The following is a 24,447-nucleotide window of genomic DNA, read 5'->3' on the forward strand; positions in this document are numbered from 1 at the left end:
CTATCAATACCAATATTAGTGTTTCTGACAATTCATTTAGTAACATGCAGCTGAGCAGTTTCCAGGGAATCATTTTGTAGGGCTTTTACAGGAGCAAATACTGGTGCTGATGCTGGGTTCATGGCTTTCTACTGCCCTGCACAGCTCTCCTTGAGTAACCGCCTATCTCCTGAGCAGGGAGACACAGCAGAACTTCTTGGGATGGCATGACGGGCTGCAGGTGCCATCAAGAACACTAGCAAAAGCGATACTAGAGAAAAATCAGTTAGTGATAAAGAGAGCAATATTCTAGTAACCATTTGCAAAGCCATTCCCTTATGCAGGTGGTCTTGTTAGCTCTGCAGTGCACCTGTTGTAGCTTTCATTTGCAACAAAGCACAAGAAGTAAATTCTCAGTGTTTGATGCTTCTATCTGGACAAACTGACATCCATTGAGTTTAACTGACTTAATTTTATAACGTTTTGACTGAACTTTGGCTTTATGTGATTGAGTAGTGTATGATAGTATCCAGGCTATGAATCTAAATGGGACTAAAGCTGGTAATTTGTTTGCGATCGCCACTAAATTGTAGACTTAAAATTCTAATAGTTTTAAAGATGGTAATCATTATTGTTATTTAATTTGAAACTATTATTTTTCTGGTTTTAAAAAAAGAAAACTGATTAACGACAATCATGTTTTGAAATGATAGGTTTAAATATCTAGCTAAATATACAATAAAATGTGCACTAAACCATTAAATGTGTAAGATTTCGGAGAAATAGGATAGAAAAAATAAAAATAAGTAGATTTACCCGAGACGTTTTCAGCCATTGCACGGTCCTCCTGTCAACCAATCAGAGATCAGTCTGGCGAGATAAGTGAAGCTTTTGTGCCCTGAGTTAAGACTTACAGTTAACTTTGACCCTTAACTGCTTCAACGTAAGTGGGTCCAGACCCCAAAATATAGAGCCTGCCATTCCGTTCGGTAGGTGTATTCTGGTTGCAATTTTATAAATTGTGACGAGACGCTTTGGTTTGGTTGAGTCGTAAACTGCCTGACGAACTCCGCGTTGGGTGTCAATCTAAACCAGCTCAAGAAGGAAATAGCGAACTGTTTTTCTGGCTAGTTGTCGTCAAGTAGTTATCTGTCGTCTGTGAGTTTGGGTGAATATCATTGACTGATAAGCGCTAGCGTTAAATCGGTTGATTTGGCTTTACTTCTAACGGTCGGCAGAAACTATCTAAAGGGGGGGAAAACGATGTTACATTAGCTTCTTGGCTTAGTAGCCTCTTCGTATGCGCTTATAAAGTTAGTTAGCTAGCGTTAACTTTGCGGTGATACCTAGTCGTGTATTCAATACGGGGTTATATATCTAGCAAAATAATAAGGAGCTAGCACAGTAAAACGTTTCGAGGTAGTTAAAATATGCTTGTTAGTTATTACTGAGGAGGAATTTCCTTGCTAATTCAGGCCATCGTTGTCAGCTAACGTCAGCTACCTGCCTGAAACACTGGGTGAGCAAACCGAAAGTCCTGCTGCCAAGCAGTTTCAATGACTAACAACAGTGGCGGCCCATATAATGTCTGGGCCTATTTTAATAGAGCTCGATAAAAAAAAAATTATTGTCACCCGATGTTCAAATGGCACCTTTTTCACGAATCAGTCACACATATTCTTTAGCTTCAAACTGTAGCTCATATGAACGCCAAACTCACCAGAGAGCTGATTTAAATGTATCTTCCTCCTAACAACTTGCTGATTTGTTACTAACGTATTACTTTTCCCCCCACAGTCTTTGGTAAAATCATGGCAGATGAAAACACACAGTTCTGTGGCAATTGGTAGGTATAATATAATAGGTGGAATATTTTGCATCGCCCGATGAATATTTTTTATAGATTGACGTTATAAAAGGTTTCTTAATTTTCTTTGTCCCTTTAAGCAAACATGACATCCCTGAGGCCAATTTTACAACCCACGAGATTCACTGCAGAAGAAATATTTCTCTGTGTGATGTGTGCCAGGAGCCAGTACCCAGGTCAGACCTGCAGGATCACAAGCAGCAGGAACATACACAGGTAAGCCTGAAGAGGAGCGATGTAGACTTTAACATGATCTCTGCAATAGATAGATGTGTGCTCTCAGAGGTGGGGAATATATATATATATGTGTGTGTGTGTGTGTGTGTGTGTGTGTAAAGAGAGAGAGAGATGTTATGAAGTTCAGTTTTATTTATTTACTGACAGCTCACAACAACTTTCCTCTCAAGGTGCTTTGTACTGTAAGATAAAGACCCTACAATTTTAGAAAGAAACTGCTATAATCGCACGATCCCTGTTGGCAAGGACTTGGCGACAGTGGGAAGGAAAAACTCCCTGGTTACAGGAAGAAACCTTCACCCGATCCAGGCTCAAGGAGAGGCAGTCATAATCTGTAACCTGTAGGGGAAAGATGAGAGCGCAGAGAGAGCTAAGACAAAAGACACATTATGGATGTGAGACACAAACTTGATAACTGCTAAAGACAGCAGTATAAACACACAGGTCTGAGAAGACCTCATGCAGCCTAGGCCTATTGGTGCATAACAAAGGGAATGTTAGGCCTACCTGATTCATCCCTAACTATAAGGTGGATCAAAAAAGAAACTTTTAAGCCTAATGTTAAAAATAGAGAGGGTCTGTCTCCTAAATCCGAACTCTGAGATGGTTCCATAGTTGCGGGGCCTGAAAGTTGAAGGTTTTGCCTCCCATTCTATGTTTGAAAACTCATGGAGACTGAAGTTAACTTGCAGTGCGAGATTAAATTATTCAAGACTTTGTATGTTGAAAGAAGCTTTGTAAATTCAATTCTGAATTTATGAAAACATTTATTTGCTGTAAATTGATTCCACCACCCATTTGATTTCACTGGATTCTCTTACTTTATGACTCATTTGGTGTTACTTCACAAAAGGAAAGGGCTTAAGGAAATGAAAGTTGGCTAACTTGAAATGAAGAAATAGAAACTCAGAAGGAAGATGGCTGACAGAGATGTAATTGTGCGCAGGACATCTTGTCAGAAGGGAATAATAATGATAAAACACACGGTGATACATAGTCACTGCTTTTTAAAATATTTTTATGTACATTTTGTGTTTCTCAGTTGCTGAAATATTGTGATACATCACAGATGTTTTTTTTTTTTTTGTTGCAGTGGTTCTCAAACTTTTTCTGAACCTGGGAAAAAAGTTTCATCCTGCTCTCTACAAGTTTTATTAATGTGTAAAGTGTAAAAAGTTAAAGAATGTAAAAGTTAAATTCTTCTCAAGTGCAAGCTCTGTTAGTGTATTTTTTTGGGGGTGGGGGGGGGTTGTTGTTGTTGTTTTCTTTATTTAAACCTTATTGGATTCTAAAGTGTCACAACAGTGATAATGATAATGTAATAAATCCTGTGCTTTTCATTTTAGATTACCTGCAAGTGTGGTTTAAAGATTGAGAAGAATAATTTGGATGCCCACCAGGTATTATTGAAAAGCCTTTCCATTCCTTATTTTTATAACTCTCAGCTTCGTTAATCTTCATTAAATCCTGCGTCTTCATGATGATTGTCTGTTGCAGAGCTCTGAATGCTCTCAGCGGCTGGTTCCATGCCAGTACTGCGAACTGGAGCTTGTCTTCAGTCAGTCCAAAGACCACGAGGATTATTGTGGAACGCGCACTGAGCCTTGTCCCTACTGCAAGTGCAATGTAATGCTGCGAGAACAAGCTACACATCCAGCCTTATGTGGAAGCCTCACACCGCCCCAAGAAAGAAACAACAGTAGGATGGGTCGAAGTCCAGGGGACCCTCAGTCAGGGGCATGGCTGGAAGCTCACTCTATTAGAAACCCCCTGAGAAGCCAAGAGAGAGGCCCGAAAAATAATAACGTCAGTGCAGCAGAGCAGCAGGTCTTTCCCCGACCTTCAGTTTATAATACTTCAAGGGGATTTCGGCCCTTAGGAGACTGGAGAAATATTTCACCACAGAATCCTTTCAGCAGCTGTGAGTGTTTTGATTGATACATTTTGAAACAGCAGCACACAAATGAATGCTCCAGAAATGTAACTAGCTGAAAAATTAAAATACTTTTATAAGGTGTTGTAGGTGCTTAAACTGAAAAATGTGTTATTTTACCCCATTGCTAGATAATTGCTAGGTATCATGATGATATCATCATAACGTGTGTTTTAGATCAGAAGCTTCAGGGGCCTAAGATGTACCTGTGTGCAAAATTTGGTTCCTCAACTCCTGATTGCGCGGGAGGACACACATACACAGACAGAACATACACAGCACTGTGTGTTTGTCTATATCAGCATAACCTCAGTGTTATTGGCAGTTTTCTTCAAAAACTTGTGAAATATTGCTCACACTTTAGGTCTCTTACTGTCATGTTTGTTTTAACTTTTACATTTTACCAAAAATAATTAAACAGACATTTATATTTTCTTTTACTCTACATTTTGCATAGAGATTAGAATGAATTTGCCATGCTGTTGAGTTATTTTCCGGAACTAATTATTATTATTTTTTTAAATATCTTGTACTTCCAGTGCTGGGGCAGAGTGATTTTCTGCACAGCAGAAGCGGCAGCACATGGGCACATACTGAGCACACTCTGGATGATGATTCATCTGGTCTGGACTACATGTTGGCTCTCAGCCTGCAGACTGAAGGAGACACGGGGTCCAGAGGTGTCGAGGGCAACGTGTGGAGTGGTATCTGGGATCACAAGATTGGAAAATCCAACACTTCTCTGTCCAACAACAACTATCCAGACTTCACTGTTGGATCGAGTACAAGTGCAGTGCAGGACCACGATCAAAAAGGTGAGTTAATGTTTGCTGGAAACATCAGGTTATTCGGATATCCATTTATTGATCATTTCAAATTGTTTCCCCAGATGCAATGCTGCCTTGTGAATTTTGCGAGGAGCTGTTTCCAGAAGACGACCTCATTTTACATCAGGTTTGAGATTGCCTTTGAGTCTCAGTGCTAACTCGATGTTACCACTCAGAGTTTTAGATGTCGGAAAGTTCCTTTAAATCGGCTGAGCTAAAACCTGAGTGGGGTCACAGAATACACGATGGACAAAAGCACTACAGTCACATGGTGCCTGAAAAGACTGCCGTGTGTCACAATTATACACTTAGACAATTGTTGCTTTGAATAATAATAAGGATCTTTTGCTGATTTTCTTCACGTCCAACATTTCTAAACGTTGTCTTACTTCCGCCTGTAATAAGGCATGGTGTAAGTTTAGAGGGGGCCAGTTTCAGCAAATGAAAATAAAAAGGAGCAGTTCATCCTCCCCAGACTTATCAAAGTAAAAGCTTATATTCATTTGCTTGCATTTGGGTGTTTATTGGCTGTATAATCAGTGAAACAAAAAATATTTAAAGTTGGTTCTTTGAGAACAAAACATATCACTATTCATAGCAAATCTATGTCAAGTTGTCTTTGGAAGGAAAACACAAAGCATAAATCATCAAAGAACTCCTAGGAACTGTATTTCCAAGTAACATTAAACTGCTTTTATTCTCACAGAGTGGTGATGTTTAACCTAAAAAACTCGGTGTAACTTTAAAATACTGCTTGCAACTAACTCCCCTGTAATTAAATGAAATTTCAATGCATTTCAATTTGAAATTACAATCTAATTATATTTACCCACTAATACCTAAAGGTAGGTACACGTGAATAAGGGGCTTACAAGTCAGGCTTTTACAGGAAATAATTATACTATAATTAAATTAAAGTAGCATGTAAATAATTTTACATATTGCATGAGTAAAACGATTTCGTACTTTGTGGTACACGGGCCGTATTATCGAGTGGATTAATGTTGCCTTTTTACGTCTTTATTTTATTTTTATTGTATTTTTTTACATCTATATTTAATATTCATTATGTTGACGTGCATTATGGATGCACAGCCACCCCCCTGTTAAAAGCTGACTTGCTGCCCCATTATTCTAATGTGCCCAACCTTTTAAGCATTTGTAGGTAAATATAATCGCTTTTTTTTTTTTTTAAATAAAATACATTGAAATGCCATTTAACTTCTGGGGAATTATGCTCTAAGTCATGGGCTATTATATAGTATTACCATTATAAACTATTAGCAAAAACTCCATTGTATTTCAGTGCAGAAGTCTTCACGCAGAAGCCCAAAACACCATAACACATAGGTGCACCTGTCCAGGTTTTCAAGATTCCTCCTATTGGTGGAGCTTCTCTAGTGGAAAATGCCACTTTCATCCTAGGTGGAAGCTTACCATTAGTGGAACGTCATTACAAACGATCATGTATTCCTTATAAAGTCCTGTTTTATTTTCTGATGATGGCTTGTGTGGTGAAACGCATTGGATTTCTTTTGTTTTGTTTTTTAGTTTGAACAGTTAGTTAGAATACAGGCGTTGTGAATTTTATTTAAAGAGACGGTGCCTTTGATGATTTTACCCTGTCAGTCAAGTTATTTTAAATAAGATATTGCCATTTTTGTTATAAATGTAAAATGTTTAATCACTAACTCGTTAATTTCTTTTTTCTTTCTTTCTGTTTTTTTGACTAATGAACTTAGATATTTCTGATGGCGTCCACCCAGAGGCTACACCTTGAAACTAAACTTTATGCATATCTGACAGGAAATCATGAGATATTTCCTCTTAGAGAAACATTCATTTACTCAGTCTAAAAGACCTGCTTCAGCCTGCCAAGTAACTTCAGCTGACATTTTCAGATATTTTCCCTCTTTTGGTCTGAGTCCAGCCTCAGCTTTAGTTCATAACCTCTGTGTATTTCTGGTTCTCTTTCTAAGCCTTCTGCACACACTGCTGCCCTCTCAGTTGGCACTCTGTATTGTTAAATGACAAGTAATTGTGTGTGCTGCTCAGTGTAAAATACGTAGATCCAGACTGATATCACACAGCGTGCAAACATTTGCATACCTTTGGTTTATCTTCGATTGTTCACAGTCCACTTAAACTCTATGCATGTTGGAGCACATGCCTTATTTCCATCTAGACATAACATGACAACTTGACTTGCGTAGGTTTCAACAGTGTCCACTTTTCTCTGTTTCAGACTGGATGCAGTCCTGCTTCGGCCTTTGCGTCTTTCAGCAAACAGCCCTCATCTCCACCTAAAGATGACAGGACCAGCACCAGTACTTCAGGGCTGATGCACAGCCTTCCTGACACACTCGCTTCTAATATCCCCACCTTCCCGCGGTCAGTCTCCCCAGCGTCCTACAGTCCTCCAGCCAGTCCACTAGAGGGCGATGTGGTCATACCATGTGAATTTTGTGGAGTTGCTCTTGAAGAGGCTGTAGTCTTTCACCATCAGGTATTTCACTCGTCTAATTACCCAGCCAATACAAAACTCCCACTTCATGATGACTGTTAAGAACTCTGTGTTACCTTTTAAAATGTGTTCAACTACATGTGTATGTATTGGGTTTTTTTTAAAAGTTTTATTTATTTAGTTTGTTTGTTTTGTTGTTCTTTAATACAGGACAAATGTGATATGCGGCCCCAGAGTGCTCACCCTCTGAATAACGTAACAAAAGCATCGATCAAAAAGCCACTAAGCCCTGGTAGAGAAGCCTTTGGGCTGCCGTCCCCAGAGTTTCAGAGGAGAATAAGGCACCAAGGTAAAATCTGACATTTATTCAGAAACCTGAAATATGGGAATAAATAACTGACTAATTCTGAGAAATCTAAATATGCCATTTGCAGTGATGTAGTAATATATGGAGACATTGTTTTTTATATGAGCAGAAATAATTTTGTAAGTCTGTGTTTCAACAGTGATTTAGCGATTTGACGCACTTGTGTTTAAATGACATTTAAAATGTCTTTGTTCTCATGGTTTAGTCACGTTTTGGCATTTTAACCTTTAACAAAAGCAGGGGAAAGTGTGTGTAAGTGTGGGGGGTGGGGGTGGGTGACAGACGGCAAATGGCCTGGGTGGACATAAATCCAGGCCACTGCATTAGCCTTCAGTATTTGGGTCACGAGCTCAGCCAGGTGAGCTGTAACAGCACATAAATCTAAAACAACTTTGTTCAGCAAACGAGCCTTCATCAGGGAGTTAAATGTGATCACAGCATGAGAATAAAATTGATTTAGATATTTTATGTTTATGTGTGTTTAATTGAGTTTTCGTTTGTACTTGTGGTTAGATAAAATCAGAATTAAAGAAATGTTCAATTCAGTTTAAAGAAACTACATACATAAAGCTAGAATACCTTTCATGCAGTATCAGCAAACACGTTTGTATAACTTGTTAAAGGTTTGTGTTGTTTGCATTTTATTTGGGTTACTAGATACTGTATGTCCAGTTTTTCTTCTGTTGTATCTACATCTGCATTTGTTTTCATTTACACCTTTTCTTTTCTTTTTTTTAAAATTCTCTTGTATATAGCAGACTTCTTGGATGAGGACTTTGCATTTGACAGGGAAACACCATCAGGGCAAAACCAAAGGGGATGGCAGAAAAGCTGCATCGGCCAACCGAATCAAAGGAAGGCATCAAACTTTGATGTTTCGCTTAAGAACAGACCTCAGCAGGGCGGAGAAGAAGAAGGGGCTCACTTTTCTTTCAGTGACACAGACAAGAATGCATCTCTAAAGGGGTAAAATAATTATATGTGCAAATATTTTTTTAGCTTTACACGACTGTTGTTAGTTTTTAAAAAATTATTAAATATATACTTTTTGCTGCACTTTTAGTGATATTTTCCCTGTGACTCTTAACAAGTAGTAAAGAAAATAGATGAATGGACCTGATATGTTATTAATATTCTCATTTAAATGTATTTTTCCACCAGACTTCATTATCCAGAAAACAAAGAAGGAAGAGGTAACAGAAGGAATCAAGTATCAAAGGTACACAACTTTTAAAATCCCATTCACCTACATTGATATTTGTTTGCATGTTTGTAGGATCAGAGCATGTACATGGTGAAAAAGCAAAAAGTTAACCCAGGCAACACCAGCTAATTTTCCTGCTTGTTTTTTTGTTTGTTTGTTTGTTCCTCAATTGTTTTTGCCAAAACTTAAACTTTAAATTAATGACAGAGCAGTAGGATAAAGTTAACCTATTCAAAGTAACCTGTTAATAATAAAATAAAATGTAAAAAAAACAAACAAAGCGAAAGCCGAAACTTTTTGTTTTGCAGGTGGCATAAAAAAGTAAAAGTAGAAAAAATTGAAGTTAAACCAAATAAGATGTTTCTGCTAATAATCCTAATTTGATTAACAATAAAAACACAGCACATTTATGCATAACGAGTGACGTACCTTGACAGTGTCTTTACCTTCCAAACAGTGCATACACTGTGCACAATCTCTACTGACATACATTCGGTGGTTTATAGTATAGCTATGACCATAAAACCACAGCCTCTGTGCACCAGTCTGTGCACACTGTTCTTTACTTTAAACCAATCACAGCACAGGAATCTAACCTGTTTATCCTCCACTAACCTGCAGAGGATTTTCATGCAGCCTTTAAATAGCAGTTAGTCTACCTCAGTTTGCTTTGCAGCAAGTTTGACAATATGAAAAAAACATAATGTCACATGTACAGACCCAATATCTGATTTAAAAACATGAGGACTTACATGTAAGCTTTAAATTTACAGTTTATCAAATCCCACTAAGCAATTCTTACCTTTAGATTAACCTCTCTTCTTTCTCTCCTGTCCCCTTTCTTATCTTTCTCCATCTGGGAGTGAAATACAGCAGCTGGACCTTTAGCTGATGTTTGTTGAGCTGATTTAAAAACGCTGCATTTGTAATGACCTCACATTCCCTTAATGCTTACTCGTCTTCAGTATGGCTAGCTAGATGCTGAAGTACCTCAACAAACAACTATAGGAAGGAAAAGCAAAGAGTAGTGAGAAAACAAAAACTATTCAAGTACAGGTACCTGAAAATTGTACTTAAGTACAGTATTTGTACTTTGTTACTTTCCACCTCTGCCAATTAACATAATGTTTATTTTACTGGTCTGTACACTAAATCACCAGATTATTTCATCTCTTATCTTATTTGTGACAGTGTTGCATTTCACTGCTATGGTTTTTAGGTTCTTTATAGATTTTTAATCACCATTTTATCAGCACTATCTGATAGCATCTCTGATGACAGTAGACAACACTCGTAGGGATTATTTTGGACAGGAACAAAAGTCACATGAGGGGTGAAGCGCCCCTTTTTATGTGGGCACACAGCTTAACAGAGAAAGTTGATAACCACTCGTGATACCTGTTATCTCTGACCTGGGGTTTAGGTTTTGTTAAACCAGCTAGCACAAAGAAAGAACTTTGTTCAACGCCCCTCTGTGAAACTTTCACAAGGAAAACATTGAGGATAGAGCAGGTCCAAAACAGCAGGTCATGGGAGCTCTTGGTAACATTTACTGAAAGTGGTCCAAGGCATAGCAACCAGTGAACCCAGCAACGGGGTCATGGGTGACAAAAACCTATTTATATGTCTATGGTGCAGCTAGGCCATCACAAAAGAGCCATTACGGCACAAACTGCTCCAAATCATACTGCTAGCTTTGATAGATGGCTCTCACGCTGCATCACAGCTGTTTGCAGTTCTGTCCAATGTGCACAAAAGGTGGACCCTACCCAGTAAAGTAAGGCCAGCACTATGCTAAAAAGAAGGTTTGATAGAAATGTAACTGCACACTGATGCAGACCATGTGCGCTCTTCATGGTGATCATAGGATGATGCAAATATAAATACAAGGATGTAATTATTACTATGAAATAAGTGAGATCGTTAATTCTCTGCACACAGAACGAGTTAAAAAAAGAAGAAGAAAAGTTTGAAGACATTTGATCGCAGAATAACTGTATCATTAACGTGAGGGCCACACAGCATGATTTTAAAAGCATTTTCACTTTTTTTTTTTTCTCAACTGCAGTTACCCAAGAAGCAAAATGAAGAGCAGGACGAAGAGTGAGAGCTGAGACTGGTGCAGAAATGGAATAACCAAATCTTCTACTCTTCTGCTTTTCGTGTAACTTTTTGCACTTTTTGAAACTTAATGAAACATATAGCTATCTGCTAAGTGCCTGTGAGAGTGTTTGGATTTTAAAGTTTATATCTTGAGGAATTTTACTCTTAGTATAAAAAAAATAGAGTGCCCCTATTATGCTTCTTTGTAGCTTTGTAATTTTTATTTTGGGAGACTGCTACAGTAAGCTTACATGCCTTAATGTTCAAAACTACAATTTTCTCAAACTGTATACTTGTGAAATCTTCAAAAGCTCCCATTTAAGCTCCTCTCATTTTAAGAACCCCCGTTGCACAAAACCCTGCTCTGATTGGTCAGCTGGCATGAAAGCAAGGACAGCTATGATTATATACTTAAGATAGTCCAGAATAGAGAGAATTTTGATTACTTCCAACTTTCTGTGATTAGTTTACATGTAAATATAAATGAAATCACAGTACAACCATTATCTCTTACTTATCTGAACCATCATGATGTGGCTGTTCTAACATCAAGATTATAGGAGTGCTGAACTCTGCCTCCTCAGATATCAGGGGTGCATGAAGACTCCTGCATACCGTCTTTCAGTCAGCAGAACATTTGGCATGCTTTGCTCTAAACTAAGATATTTTGGAATGAGCAGAAATGACTCTACTGTGAAAATCATGGCAGACTGTGAGGCAGCTGCTCGTTCTTTGTTTGAGGGAGTGCCAGTCTTGTGGCATTATAGGAGTGTGGTGCATAGCAATCTAGAATGAGTTCAGGAGCAGTGTTTTCTGGGGGTTGTAACTCCTTATGGACTTTATAACTTTGCAAACCTGCACAGAAAAGCTAAATAGTGTAGCCAGCGTAGCGTCACCTGTTCATTAGAGAAGTCCTGTTAGGAAGCCTCGAGCTGATCTTTAAAACTGCACACTCACTAGTTATCAACTTCTGATTGACAAGATGCTGACAGATGACTCCGGCAAGGAGCATAATTTATAAAATGAACTTCATGTTTTATCCAGTATGAGCTGAAGCTAGCTACTGAGCCCATAAATACTCCTCATGGTAGCCAAGGAGCCGAGGACCATTTTTCACATAGCCTACAAACAGAGGAGACTGACCGCTTAAAAGGATGCAGGCCTGAGGCATACCTGGAGGTTATGTCCATCATTCACATACAGATTATATGCATAACACACTAAAGAATAGGGAAAGCCTACAAAGTATAATAGGGGCACTTAAGTCTGTTTGGTTTATTCATACATATTCTACTTTATATCAGATGTTTTATGGCTAACATGAAGCCTTCACTATAAATGCTAAGATGGACTTAATTTATACTGAATATAAGGTTGTTTTTTTTTTTGTTTTTTTTTTAAGACCTTAAAAATCACATCTTGGTTTATGAAGAAAACTGTGTGTGTGTCAAGGGCAGTCACCCGACCCCAACAGTGTCGTTTGTTAGACTTTATATTTCGTTTGTTACTCGAGCCTATTATTGTTACGTTTAATTTTTTTTTTTTTTTTTTTGTAACCACTATTTGCCGTTTCTTCGTCTTTCTATAACCTAAAGCACTTTGATAGATTTTACATTTAGTTTAAAGGGCTTGAGGAACAATTTTAATTTCTACATCTTTGACCAAGAGAAGATTTTTCAGTTCGATTGAACACTTGTCTTTTTATACTGTTAAACTTTTGTCTTTAATAATTTGTTTGTAACTACTCAGTAATGTTTTCATTTGTATTTAAATACCATCATATCTCGGATCATATAGAATTCATATAGAAAGCTTATAGAATTATATTTGTGGTGTTATAAGATGTTTTCTAATATTTTATGAAGTAGTGTTAAAAGTTTTGTATGTTTCTCCTCTAAGTAGTTAGGATAGATAGGATGTATTTTGTGTGTAACATAGGGCCTGCTCATATAATGAGATCTGCACATTTTGCCTTTGTGATCAAAATGCCCAAGTAGACAGCAGCTCATGAGCGAAATCACCTTGTGTGTTGTTTTTGTTGGATTTTAGGCTGACGTGCTGTTTAAGAACAGCTGTCTTGATGCTCTTTGTCTTGTGTAGTTATTAAAAGTTTTAAGGCGCACTTTGATAGTTTTGTGACTGGTGTTTGTATTTTCTTTTCCATATACATCACATGAATAAACCTGGTTGTAACAAAGTGGCAGAAAGACTAAAATATCTGCTCATGTTCTTCACTTAATCCACTGCTCATTTCTTTTCTACCGCCAACAGCGTGGCTAGGGAAGTGAAATACTAGTGTCTCTAACACTAAGAATACAGTATAAATGTTTTTATTTTAATAATATTTAAAATGTTAAATTTTAATATATTATATATTCATTAAATGTAAAGTTAAATACCTGTATGTCAAGACTTATTTTGTTTTAATTTGGATGATTTTTGGGTTAAAGTGCATGAAAATCAGAAATCCAGAATCTCTGATTATTTATTTATTAATTATTTTACTTTAAATTTGAGTAAATTGCTTTGCCTTCTGTGTTAAACTGAGTGTATTTAGGCACGTAGGCATGCTTGAGATGACCTGCTGAAATTCAAACTGAGCATCACAATGAGGAAGAAAGGTAATCTATGTGACTGTGAACGTAGCTTGGTTGTTGGTGCCAGATGGGCTGCTCTGAGTTTTTCACAAACTGCTGATCTGGGATTTTCCCACACTACCATCTCTGGGGTTTACAGAGAACCGTCCCAAAACAGAAAATATCCTGTGAGTGGCAGTTCTGTGAGTGAAAATGTTTTGTTGATGTCAATGGCCAGAGGAAAAAGGCCAGACTGCTTCAAAAAAGTAACTCAAATAACCAATCGTTACAACCAAAGTATGCAGAAAAGCATCTCTAAATGGACAACATGAGGGACCATGATGCAGATAGGCTACAGCAGCAGAAGACCACACTGGTTATCACTTCTGTCAGCTAAGAACAGGAAACAATTTGCAAAACCTCATGAATAGATGATTGGAGAAATGCTGCCTGGTCTGAGTCTTGATTTCATTCAGATGGTAGGATCAGAATTTGGTGTGAACAACATGAAAGCATGAATGCCTATCAGTGGTTCAGGCTGCTGATGGTGCAATAGTGTAGGATACATTTATTTGGCACACTTTGGGCTCCATAGTGTCAAACAGTCCGACTGTCACTGCTGACTATGTCCATAACCACAGTGTAACCTTACTCTGATGGCTGATGTCACAACGGCCAAATAGTCTCAAACTGATTTCTTGAACATAATGACTTCACTGTACTCAAATGACCTCCACAATCACCAGATCTCAATCCAACAGAGCACCTTTGGGATGTGGTGGAGTTGTGTGATGCTATCAGTGTCAACATAAACCAAAATCTCTCTGGAACATTTGCACAAAATCTTGAATGAAGGCAGTAGTGAAGGCACACTTTGGGCGTCAGTTTAGCTTAGTGGGGTGAGTGGATGTCCATCTGCTGAAAGGTTACTGCAGGGGCCTGGCTCTAGTTCAACTCTGGGCTATTTCCTGTGTGTCATTCCCTCCCTGGTCTCTGTCCCACCTTTCCGGTCTGCTCTACTGCCCTGTTATCAACAATAAAACTTAAAAATCTACATTTATTAGATAAGTACTATCATATAAACTAATCCCTTATTTACTGTATAAACAGGTAATTACAGACTATAAATAGATGTAATTATTATTATAATTATTGGTAACAGGCATGTATAATTATTAGTATTCTTTTAGGGAGGCTTCATTAATATTATAAAAAAGATGGGATTTTAATGAGAGTCTTAAAGATTTGAGTGCCATATATACCTGGAGGCTATTTTACGTCTCCCCACACAGCGGCGCGCTTTGAATGAGCGCCGGGAGAGGCCAGATCCAGCGAGGGGCGGGGTTACACCTTTCCGAGGGAATCCTCGGTTCAAAAAGCTCCCAACGTCTCCTCGTGAGAACTTCGGACTGTGTGTACTTTCATTGTGACTCGAGAAACGGACGAAGACGACCGAGGTATGCTCTTGTAGCAGGACGAGGGTTTATTTCTGTTGTCAGAAGTAAAAAAAAGTTTCTGCTGTGCTGAGTAGAAAGTTATAGACAGTGCGGATAATTTTTAAAAAGACGATAACAACAGCCTACGTGCCGTGCAGGTGGGTACAGACGTTGTTGTTGTTGATCGGGACACCTATCCCTATCCAGACCTCGTCTCACCTGAGCTCGACAGGACACTCGGAAATGTCCATGGAAAGCTATTCAGCGTTGGATGAGCCCTCTCTCCGAGCTTTGGTGAGTAGATGAATGGGAATACTAATGCTGAGCACTGTGGGATATAAGTGTGTTAGGGGGCTAAGTGATTCCTTTGTTATGGGGGAAAATGTCTTTAAATGAAATGTGTGCTTTTAATCCAGGTAAATGTCTGTCTGATCACCGGTGATTGAGCCCAGTGCTGTTGATATATTCAGTATTTGTCTCACCTTTTGATACCTCACAGGTAAGAGTGTCCAGACAGGTGGTCTGCACGCATACAGGGCCATCTACTCCCAGTGCTTACCACTACAGTGGGAGTAATTCATCTCCAGTATATCCCAAACACAACAGCAGTACAAAAATTATGAGGGTTTGCTACTGGTGGCAGGATATTAAAGGGTATTTGAATCTTTAATAAATGAGTAGTTTTGTGTATAATCAAAGCAAACAGCTGTCAGTAGCTGTTTAAAGTAGCTGTTTAAAAAAGTTAATATCTAAAAATGTCTGATGCAGAATATTCAAAGTAGTTCATGATTAATAAAGTTATTCATGAGGCATTACGTCACAGGAGCATCAGTCAGTACTGACAGGAGGAATGTATCATTCACCAGGAAGTCTAGAAACATTTATTAGTTCTTATCAGAAAGGTTGTAATTAATTATGGAGGAGGGGAAAGTAACACCTGCAGACATGCCTACGAGGAAGTATGAGTCAGCTGCCCTTGTTTAGGCATGAGTTTGTCTGAATCACAGACACATACGCAACAGTCATACATGCAACAGATTCATTCCTTAGTTTTTTTAAATTTGTAATGACTTAAAGCCTTCAAGTTTGCATCTCTCAGCTGCAACTCTGTGTGGCTTTGCTTTTCTGTCATTACCCTCACTGGCTGATTTCAGAAGAATGTGCACTTTAAAATGGAAAAGAAGAAGGGGAAGAAAAAACCCTTGATTGCTGTTTTTAAAGATCGTTTAACCTGACAAGAAAAGAGCTGTTTGCTTTTGAAGCGAGTCAGGGTATGAATGCGATGTTTAGCTGACCTGCGTGCTGTTCCTTAAACCAAATCCATTAGAGTCTGGAATCATCTTGCCGACAGACACAGTCCCTGTTTTCCCATAAATCGCTCTCACCATGAGTGACGTTACACTGGTGGGAGCACAGGAGAACATGCAGGAAATAATATTTATCCTTCAGCACAGTGATTTACTTTGAAGCGGTGGCACTGGCTGCTTTGATCAGGGGCTTTATGAGTTTATTTATACGAAAACGGAGCAGGAAGATGAACTGAGTGCGAGGGAGGAAAGCCACAAATTTAGCTGGGAAGGTTTCAAAGACTGTATTGGGAGATTTCGTTTGGGAATATTTAATTTCAGACACATTTTTCACCAAATTATGGTCCCATGAGACCCCAGCTCATTGGTTTTAAGGGTGCTTGTCTGCCTCTTGCTGTGTGGCCTGTGAGAAAATGCTGTCCAGAGAGGAGCATCAGCATCAGCAGGAGAATTAAAAAAAAACTTGTGTTCTTATCCTGACGCCCATTAGTCAAGCCTTTACTGAGCTGGAGCAAATGGGACTCTTTCGGCTGAGCGTCTTTCCGCTCAGTTTTCCTCCCTCAGACGTGACCAGCAGCCTGTAGGTCACAGAGATCCCACATTTTCACTGATGATGTTTGTGGTGACTCGAGTGTCAGGGTTTTCCGTGGTGAACTCGGATTCAAACGAAACAAACCCGGAGGAGAAGTTCACATGAGGTTGCGGTGTAATTTAAACGCGGCATGACAGCTGTGAATGGAGCCTTTTTTGTGTTTTAAGTTTTTTATGAAACATAACACCTCATTGTGTGGGGTTTATGCTCTCTGTGAATCTGCCTTTATTCAGGACACTAGTAAAAGATGACGGCCGTTTGGAGATGGCTGGGCTTTAATTAAGCTCATCGTAAATCCGGGTGGAGGAGCTGCTATTAAACAGTTGGATAACGAACACAAGTTCCAGGCCTGTGTTGTACCTAATGAACTAAGCAGTCAGAAGGTCATACGGCGGCCTCTCTAACGCCACTAATCCCGTCTCTACACTTGTATTGAAAGCCCGGCCAGCCTTTTATACTGCTCATTTAATCCCCTCCATGGCAACAAGGGAAAGCAGTTGTCTTTTCTCTCAGCTACCACAATTATTTAAATGTCCACAGGAATAATCGGTTGGTGTCCTGGTTTCCTCAGGAGAAGAGTTGAGGTGGGAAGGGGGAGTGTTTGCAGCGGGTCATCTGTCTGAATGGTGCTTGTGTGGCCACAAAAACACAAAAGCTGCTGAGGCCACTCAGAGAAAACCCCTTTCCTTCCAAACCACTCCAACCGCTGTTACTTAATAGCAGACTTTATCTGATGGTTTCAAGCTCTGAGGGTGATGGTTATCTGCTGTTATTCCCATCAATGTGCTGTGCGGTAACAGTTTTCTTGTGGATTAAACCTGCAGGACGGGTTGGGTCTGCAGGTGTCTGTTGATGTGGCAATCTTGCGTCATCCTGCTCTGTCGTGAAAGTGTCTGTTGGTTCTCTGGCTGCACTGTAACAGACCTGAAATCAGTATTTGCATAAAAATCACATTGCAGTTAATGTACAACTCAGACGTTTTATTATTTATGAATTGATTTGACCGCTTGGAGACTTTTCTGCCTGCGGCGCCTGCTGGGCTGGTTTCACACGGGCTGGATGTCTCGCATAATGATTTGTAACCTGTCTTGCCAGCTGTGTGACTGTCCCTTTCTCCCTGGTGAGCGAGAGGCATTCACACATGTTTAAAATAGCCGATTTTGCTCTGTGGTCCAGCCTCGTTGATATATGGGACCCCTGGGCCTTTATTTTATGGCTCTGTGGACCCTTTGTGAGTTGACAGGGGCTCAACGGTTACAGTCTGAGAGGAAGAATGGACTTGTTTTGAAGGATCTTGGTATAGTGTGCAGAGTTTGCTTAACCCCCAGAGACGGGGGTCCAAAATGTCAGCCTTGTCATTAGGAAGATATAAATTGCAGGAGTTGCACTATATTACATAACTCTTGTCTGGGACAGTTTCATAGATATGCAGGCTGTGTGTTTTTATACACTCCAAGCTAAAATTAGAAAAAAAAAATTGTTTCCATGAAATTTCAGTCAAGGGGACTGGTTATGCTTGTACCAACTATAAAATGTAAGAGCTGGAAAATTTTAAGTGAATTAGAGTTAATATCTGATACACAGTTCAAAATAATCCTTCATTTTCTTATAACAATAGATGGCCATGCTTACAGTATTAACTGGAGCGTTTGGTGCTGTTGGCAAACTCAAATATTTAATCACATTAGGCCTCTTTTCCATTACTACCTACTTGGACCGCAACGCATTCGAGCGTCCTGCGACGTAACAAACTCTACAACAAAGCTTGACGTAGAAGCAAGAATACCTGCTGCTCGGTCTGCTGAGACGGAGAACACTGCGTTTTGGGTTTTTTTGTTTTTTGCTTTTTTGTAACCGTTTCCAGAAATGGCAGGTTTGATTTTCGTGAATGAGATGATCTCATGACTCATCGAGTGACTCTACTGACCAGCCAATCGGTGGCATGCAGTCTGACGACGTCACCCGGCCAAGCAGGTACTGGTACCACATAGCACCTGACCTAATGCACAGGTGTCGAACTCTAGGCCTCCAAGGCCTAGAGTTGTAAATCAGCTGTGATGGCCCAGGGTGTTATCTAAAACCTGCAGGACACCGGCCCTCGAGGCCTGGAGTTCGACACCCCTGACCTAATGGAACACCCTAAAAACCGTGCCCAGTCAATCTGAGTAGGTAGTAATGGAATAGGGGTCGTGGCATCATAATGTATGATAAATAACTCAACTGTGTGGGTATAAATGTGATGAAAATTCAAACTATGCGATGCTTTTAAGGTGTTGTAAGTGTGTAAAACCTTAAAAAAAAAGGTCATTTGGTAAGTGGTTGCTTGGCAACGTGACAGCCTTATAATATCTGATATAGATAAGCGCATCCAGGAGTCTAAACTTTGTGCCAAGTTTTGTTGCTCAACTCCTTGCGGACTAAATCGCATACAGACACACGCAAAGAGATTTCATTTAAAACGTGGCCTTAGTGTGGCTGCAGTCTGAAACAAGTTGTTTTAGCTGTCTTCTGATTGGTTGCCCACTTGCAAACAGAAGATTTGAACAGCAGGTGGGTTGCGGCTGCTGTGTTCATCATCATCAATCTCCTCTTTCTTTAGCACCACACAGAGCCAAGAGCAGTAAAACATGCCTGAGCATTAAGAACCATTTCACGTCTGACCTACATTATTCAAAAATCATCCACGGCTGTAACAGCCGGTGTGTGACAGAACAGTACAGTAGTGGCACCTTTTTAAAGTGATATAAATCAAATTGAAGCTGAAATGATCAGGTATTGCTGTCGCCTCAATGATCCTGAAAACCATTTTCATTCCTTCATACCTTTTTTTGGAAAATTGAGTGAAGTGTCCTGTTGCATGCATTACATCTCCCTCCGAATGCACACCTGCATCCCACCACAAACACCTGTAAAGACAAGAAAACTTAACCTGAAGTATCTCCTACATCTCGAGCTTTAGGGTTTGTGAACTTGGCTGCCTTTGACCTATGCAGATGTGTATGTGTGTCTGTGCTCCATTTTCCGAAGGATTAAAGGGAGGTGATGATGAAGACTGGAGCAGTTTAATATTCAGGGCAGCGCTCCCTCTGACGCAGGATGAGCTATCTGCACTGCTGCAGTGACAGCCTATTATAGTGAACCATTTAGTTCCTGGCTTCAGTCTTTGAAGCAAATATCCAAATAAATGGCCGTGCTCAGCTGAGATAAGAAGCTGCATGTTTGGAAACTTTTGTTCTGCTATAAATAGTGCTCTACGATTTTAGCTCTGAACAGATGAGAAAAGAAAAACCATGAACTTTGAGATCATCTGGTCTTTGACCCCTCAGTAGTTTGTTATTGTGGGACAATCATTCAGAGTGAACGTAACACTGTTTAGCGCAGCTCAGAATGTATTTAAGTGTTTGTGTTTAGAAGGCAAAGTTGAAACTGAGTTCAGTGTGTCAGTTTTTCTTCTTTAAGCGTATATTTACTATTGTTATGTCATTTTTGAAAAGGTGGGTTCTCCAGAAGGACGAGCGGCCTTTAAAATCTGAAGCAGTATTTTATTTTTAGCAGTCTTTTTTTGTAATGCCATTAGAGTGTACAGTGTAGTAATGTGATTACATTATTATAAGATTGTGTATTAGCTTGTACATAAATTGTTACTGCTTAGACTCCTTGTCTGTGAGTTATATAGTTCTCATGAGGCGGTGTTTGGAAACTTTACTAAATATTTTGCGATACAAAGTTAAACTAATTGTCACCGTGGCCTTTGGAGCCCAACAGCAAGCTTAAATTTCAGGAGTTTCACTTTAACGACTATCAAACCCCGTACTCTGCAAGACAGAGTGAAAAAATAGGTTATTTAAAAGAAAATGACAGGTAGACTTTTAAAGTGTTTATCCACCAAAACAAATGGGTTGAGTGCATTTCATTTATCACAAAACGTTACTCTTTATATCAGGGATGTCAAACTGATGGGCTACATACAGCCCACTTTGATCTTAAGTGAAGCTCACAAAGTTTAACTATACATTGAATCCTGCATTGAGATGTCTTAGTATAAGAGCAAGAAGTGCCATTTCTACAGTACATCTCAGTTCCTTCACATGATAAAGAAATGTTGTTGTAATAAAACAAAGATATCTGATGACTTTCAGTAAGAAATAAATGTGTAAAATGACAAAACAAGTTCTGGTAGCTCATTGCTCAGTCTGTCCTGTAATTATTTTAAAAACAGTTTTTGTTGAGTCACAGAAAATACTTTTTTGTTTTATTTTACTGTGGAAACACTGTTAAAAAAAAACAAATGTTTGTAATATATAGTAGAAACAGGAACTTTTCTGTCATTTGATTGTTTACTTTATTACTACGGTGTAGTAATAATGCTCGTGGGGGAGGTCGTTATCCATAGGAAACACTGTAAAGTCCAAAATTTATCCCGTAATATTTTTTACATTTTCCTAAGCTGTCAAGTGGACCAGATTGCAGTCTCTGCTGGGCTGATTGCGGCCCCTGGGCCTTATATTTGACACACATGGTCTATATCAAACAAGCTTGATGAAGACTATTTGGTGACTTATAGAGTAGAAGTGGGATTAAATAAAGGTGCACTTTTTCCCCAGTCCTTTGTGGGTAGGTAAACTAAATCAGCAAATCAGTGGGGCTCCATATTTTAGTGAAGGTGTGTCAAACACAAGGTCCGCGGCCCAGAATCGGCCTGGCAGAGAAACCAGTCCGGCTCACTGAACATCTTTGGAAAATGTGAAGGAGGACACTTTTGGACTTTTAATTGCTTTTATAAATTTTACAGCTTGTCCTAATGATAAATATCTCTCCACAGCCATTCTAACTACAGTAATAAAGTAATAGATAAAGAGGTAAATAAAATGACAGGAGAATTCCAGTTTTCAATATCTACTACAGAAATATCTATTTTTTTAGTGTCCACGGTAAAATACATAAATAAGTACAAGAGGACATTTTCTGTGAGTTAACAAATCTTTGCACTGTATAATTACAGGACAATCTGGGCATTGAGCTACCAGAATTTTCAGTCATTTTATATATTTATTTCTTACGATTTACGCTCACACTGAGTCACACTGACTTTATCATGTAGAAAAACTGGAACATGTAGTGTTGATGTTGCTCTTCTTTTTCTTGCATTGAGATCTCCGGGATTAAATGTGCAGTGGAGCTACTTTACACTGACAGAAAGGGTATTTTCACCGGATCAAAGCGGGATGTATGTGCTGCGCGATGTAAAATGAGTTTGACATCTCTGTTTTATCTGTTTATACATTCACCCAGCAAACAAAATATCAGCAGTTTGTTCTCAGGAGAAGATGCAGAACCCTTCACGACTGTGTCAGGAAGGGAACATCAATGTAGTGTAGTGTTGCTTTATTTTTGTGTATGTTTAAAAAAATATTTTTTCCCTAAATTAGTTTCTGTTTATTGTTGAAAATAAATTGAGCACAATGTGGGTTGTGTTGCTGTGTCTGGTTTGACTCAAACTAATGGCGCTTCACTCTTAGAAACTTGCAGTCTGCAGCTTGTCAGAAGAATTCCTACTTCCAGTACTTCTGATGCAGTCAGCCAGGAGATATTCAGAACGACTGAGGAGACTCCGCCTGTGAAGTTTAGACTCAGTATATTGTGTAGCTGTCAAGCAGGCGGTGCACCGAGTTTTGTAACTGTCAGATATGAGACTGCTGCTGCTGTCACAGCTGCTCTGGTCTTTTCCTCTGTTTGGTAAGTGATCCAGCAGAGGCAGTTTGTGCGACTGATCTCTGTCCGGATCATCAGTCAGCCAAATGGAAAAGGTCTGAATAAGACATTGAACGTGTGCTTTCTTTCTTCCCCTCCTTGTCCCTGTCTGCTGTCAGAGTCGTCTCTGAGATGGACAGCAACCTTCCCTTGAGCTTTATGAATTTAGTGTCTGGAGATTTTTGGGTTCCAAAGTCTTCTCTTTGTCCAGTTTTTAGACAAAAAATACTCAGCAGATGTGGATGAAACATACAGTTTTTTCGATGTGATGAGAAATCTGTTGTTCTCTCAGGGGGAAGAGAAAATTAACTCTCATTGAGATGCCATTAAGATGCTATCTAATGCTACTTCCCAAGCTCTGATTCTCAGCTGTACTGCTGGAGGGAGTCGACACAGATTTTGCTCCCATTTAAATACTAAGCTGTTGCTCTGTTTATAGAGGAAAATGGAACATATAAGGATCTGCATTCAGCAGGAGGGAGAAAAAAAGTTTTTTATTAAGTCACATAGAGAGTTAATAAAAAAGGATGATTGTATGGCGCTGGATAATGCTTTTTAAATGAGCAATTGAAGAAATTTAAAAACACTGTTTTTCTTTGTTAGTTTTTTTTTCTATATTAACTTCCTGAGGAAAGAGGCATTTCCTGAGGTCCCTAGAACTCATCAGGCGGATGTTTATGTTTTGCTTTCCAGCTCGGCCTTGTTAATGTCGTGGCATTCTTGAGATGTACACTGCTGATCTGTTAAATTTTGTTTGCCTCTCTCAGTCTGTCTCTGTATCATTGTTATACGCAGGATTTTTATTGCTGCCTCTCTGGGATCTTTTATAACAAACAGTTTGTGCTCTGCAGCATCCCAAATTGCTTCATTTATCCCTCTCTTTTTCTTCCTGTGGGACACCACTTCTGCCTTCTGGCCCTCCATCATTAAACTAAATGAGTCGGTCACGCAGGGCTTCGGTTTGACCAGCGATGTAGCATATTTAGAGAAGATTCATCATACACTTTCAAAGTCTTCTCACAGGACAGTGCAACTGTAGTGTAGGATGCAGTGGGATTTTTGAAAGGCTCGTTCCTCCTGGATGGGAATATACAAATGTTTTTTTTTTTAAAAGCAAATAAGGTGTTTTGGGGTTTTTTTAAACTACAATTTCAGCTTCAAGAACCAGCTCCTACAGATAAGATTCAGTATCAGAAATGAAAGTACTAAGGAACAGTGAGGCATAAACCCTGTTACGAGAGTGGCTCCCAAATGTGGGTCACAGTTTTCCTGCTCGACCTGGATACCTCACTGCGACCTGACCAGCGGGTCTGGAGGCAAGCACTTTCACAGGAGTGGCTGAACGAGACCAAAGAGAATTACACAGCAGAGCTGATTTTTAGTGTGCTGAGACGCAGCAGTGCAGCAAAGATCTGAAATAACTTTGAGGTCATGCACACAGCCGAACAGTAATTATTTTGCAGTTTAGATCAGAGTGCCGACCATGTGTGCACAATGAAGCATGCGCTGATTAATCCTTCAGTGTGTGGAGTTGTTTGCACCAATGTGAGACTAAATGAATACAGCACATTCGAGTCCATATCTGTCTTCAGTGCATCATTACGGCCCTATAGGGCATTGTTGATTACTATACCACCCCCTCCACCCCACCCTCGTGGCCCCCGCGCATTCCTCTATGTGTCTGTTCTTTGTGGCTGCTACCTCTAGTGTAAAGGGGGACAGTGTTTTCCCAGGTCTATCTATTGAAAACGTTTTAAGCTTTCCTACACGTGCAACTGCACTTGCTGCAAGCACGTTGGCACAT

General features: G+C 39.4%; 2 protein-coding genes across 3 annotated transcripts in view; both read left to right on the forward strand.

Moving 5' to 3' along the window:
* Positions 1-806: 806 nt before the first annotated feature.
* On the forward strand, positions 807-13,101 carry trafd1 (TRAF-type zinc finger domain containing 1). 2 transcript variants are annotated; one of them, XM_005722128.2, is made up of 12 exons: positions 807-1,147; positions 1,777-1,825; positions 1,927-2,062; positions 3,430-3,483; positions 3,581-4,004; positions 4,556-4,831; positions 4,906-4,970; positions 7,089-7,349; positions 7,518-7,656; positions 8,430-8,640; positions 8,836-8,893; positions 10,947-13,101. In XM_005722128.2, exons 2-12 carry the CDS (start codon positions 1,791-1,793, stop codon positions 10,983-10,985), a joined length of 1,698 nt encoding a protein of 565 aa, XP_005722185.1. In that variant the 5' UTR covers positions 807-1,147; positions 1,777-1,790; the 3' UTR covers positions 10,986-13,101. The 2 variants fall into 2 exon arrangements, with proteins under 2 accessions (XP_005722185.1, XP_005722186.1); XM_005722129.2 differs by having other exon boundaries at positions 8,433-8,640.
* Positions 13,102-14,927: 1,826 nt separating this feature from the next.
* Positions 14,928-24,447, forward strand: part of smtnb (smoothelin b) — a 49,385-nt gene continuing 39,865 nt past the window's right edge. The window contains exons 1-2 of the mRNA XM_013914847.1: positions 14,928-15,014; positions 15,152-15,287. Coding sequence (XP_013770301.1) covers positions 15,237-15,287 — 51 coding nt within the window. The 5' untranslated portion in view covers positions 14,928-15,014; positions 15,152-15,236. The remainder of the gene's footprint in view (positions 15,015-15,151; positions 15,288-24,447) is intronic.

This window comes from Pundamilia nyererei, unplaced genomic scaffold, assembly GCF_000239375.1.
Source record: "Pundamilia nyererei isolate P.nyererei 1_Seehausen unplaced genomic scaffold, PunNye1.0 scaffold00006, whole genome shotgun sequence".
Lineage (NCBI taxonomy): Eukaryota > Metazoa > Chordata > Actinopteri > Cichliformes > Cichlidae > Pundamilia > Pundamilia nyererei.

Excerpts from the sequence above, each read along its gene's own strand:
- trafd1 (XM_005722128.2), top strand. The coding sequence starts at position 1,791 with ATGGCAGATGAAAACACACAGTTCTGTGGCAATTG. Across the intron at positions 7,350-7,517 it reads CTGTAGTCTTTCACCATCAG|GACAAATGTGATATGCGGCC; the intron begins GTATTTCACTCG and ends TCTTTAATACAG. Across the intron at positions 8,894-10,946 it reads GAAGGAATCAAGTATCAAAG|TTACCCAAGAAGCAAAATGA; the intron begins GTACACAACTTT and ends TCTCAACTGCAG.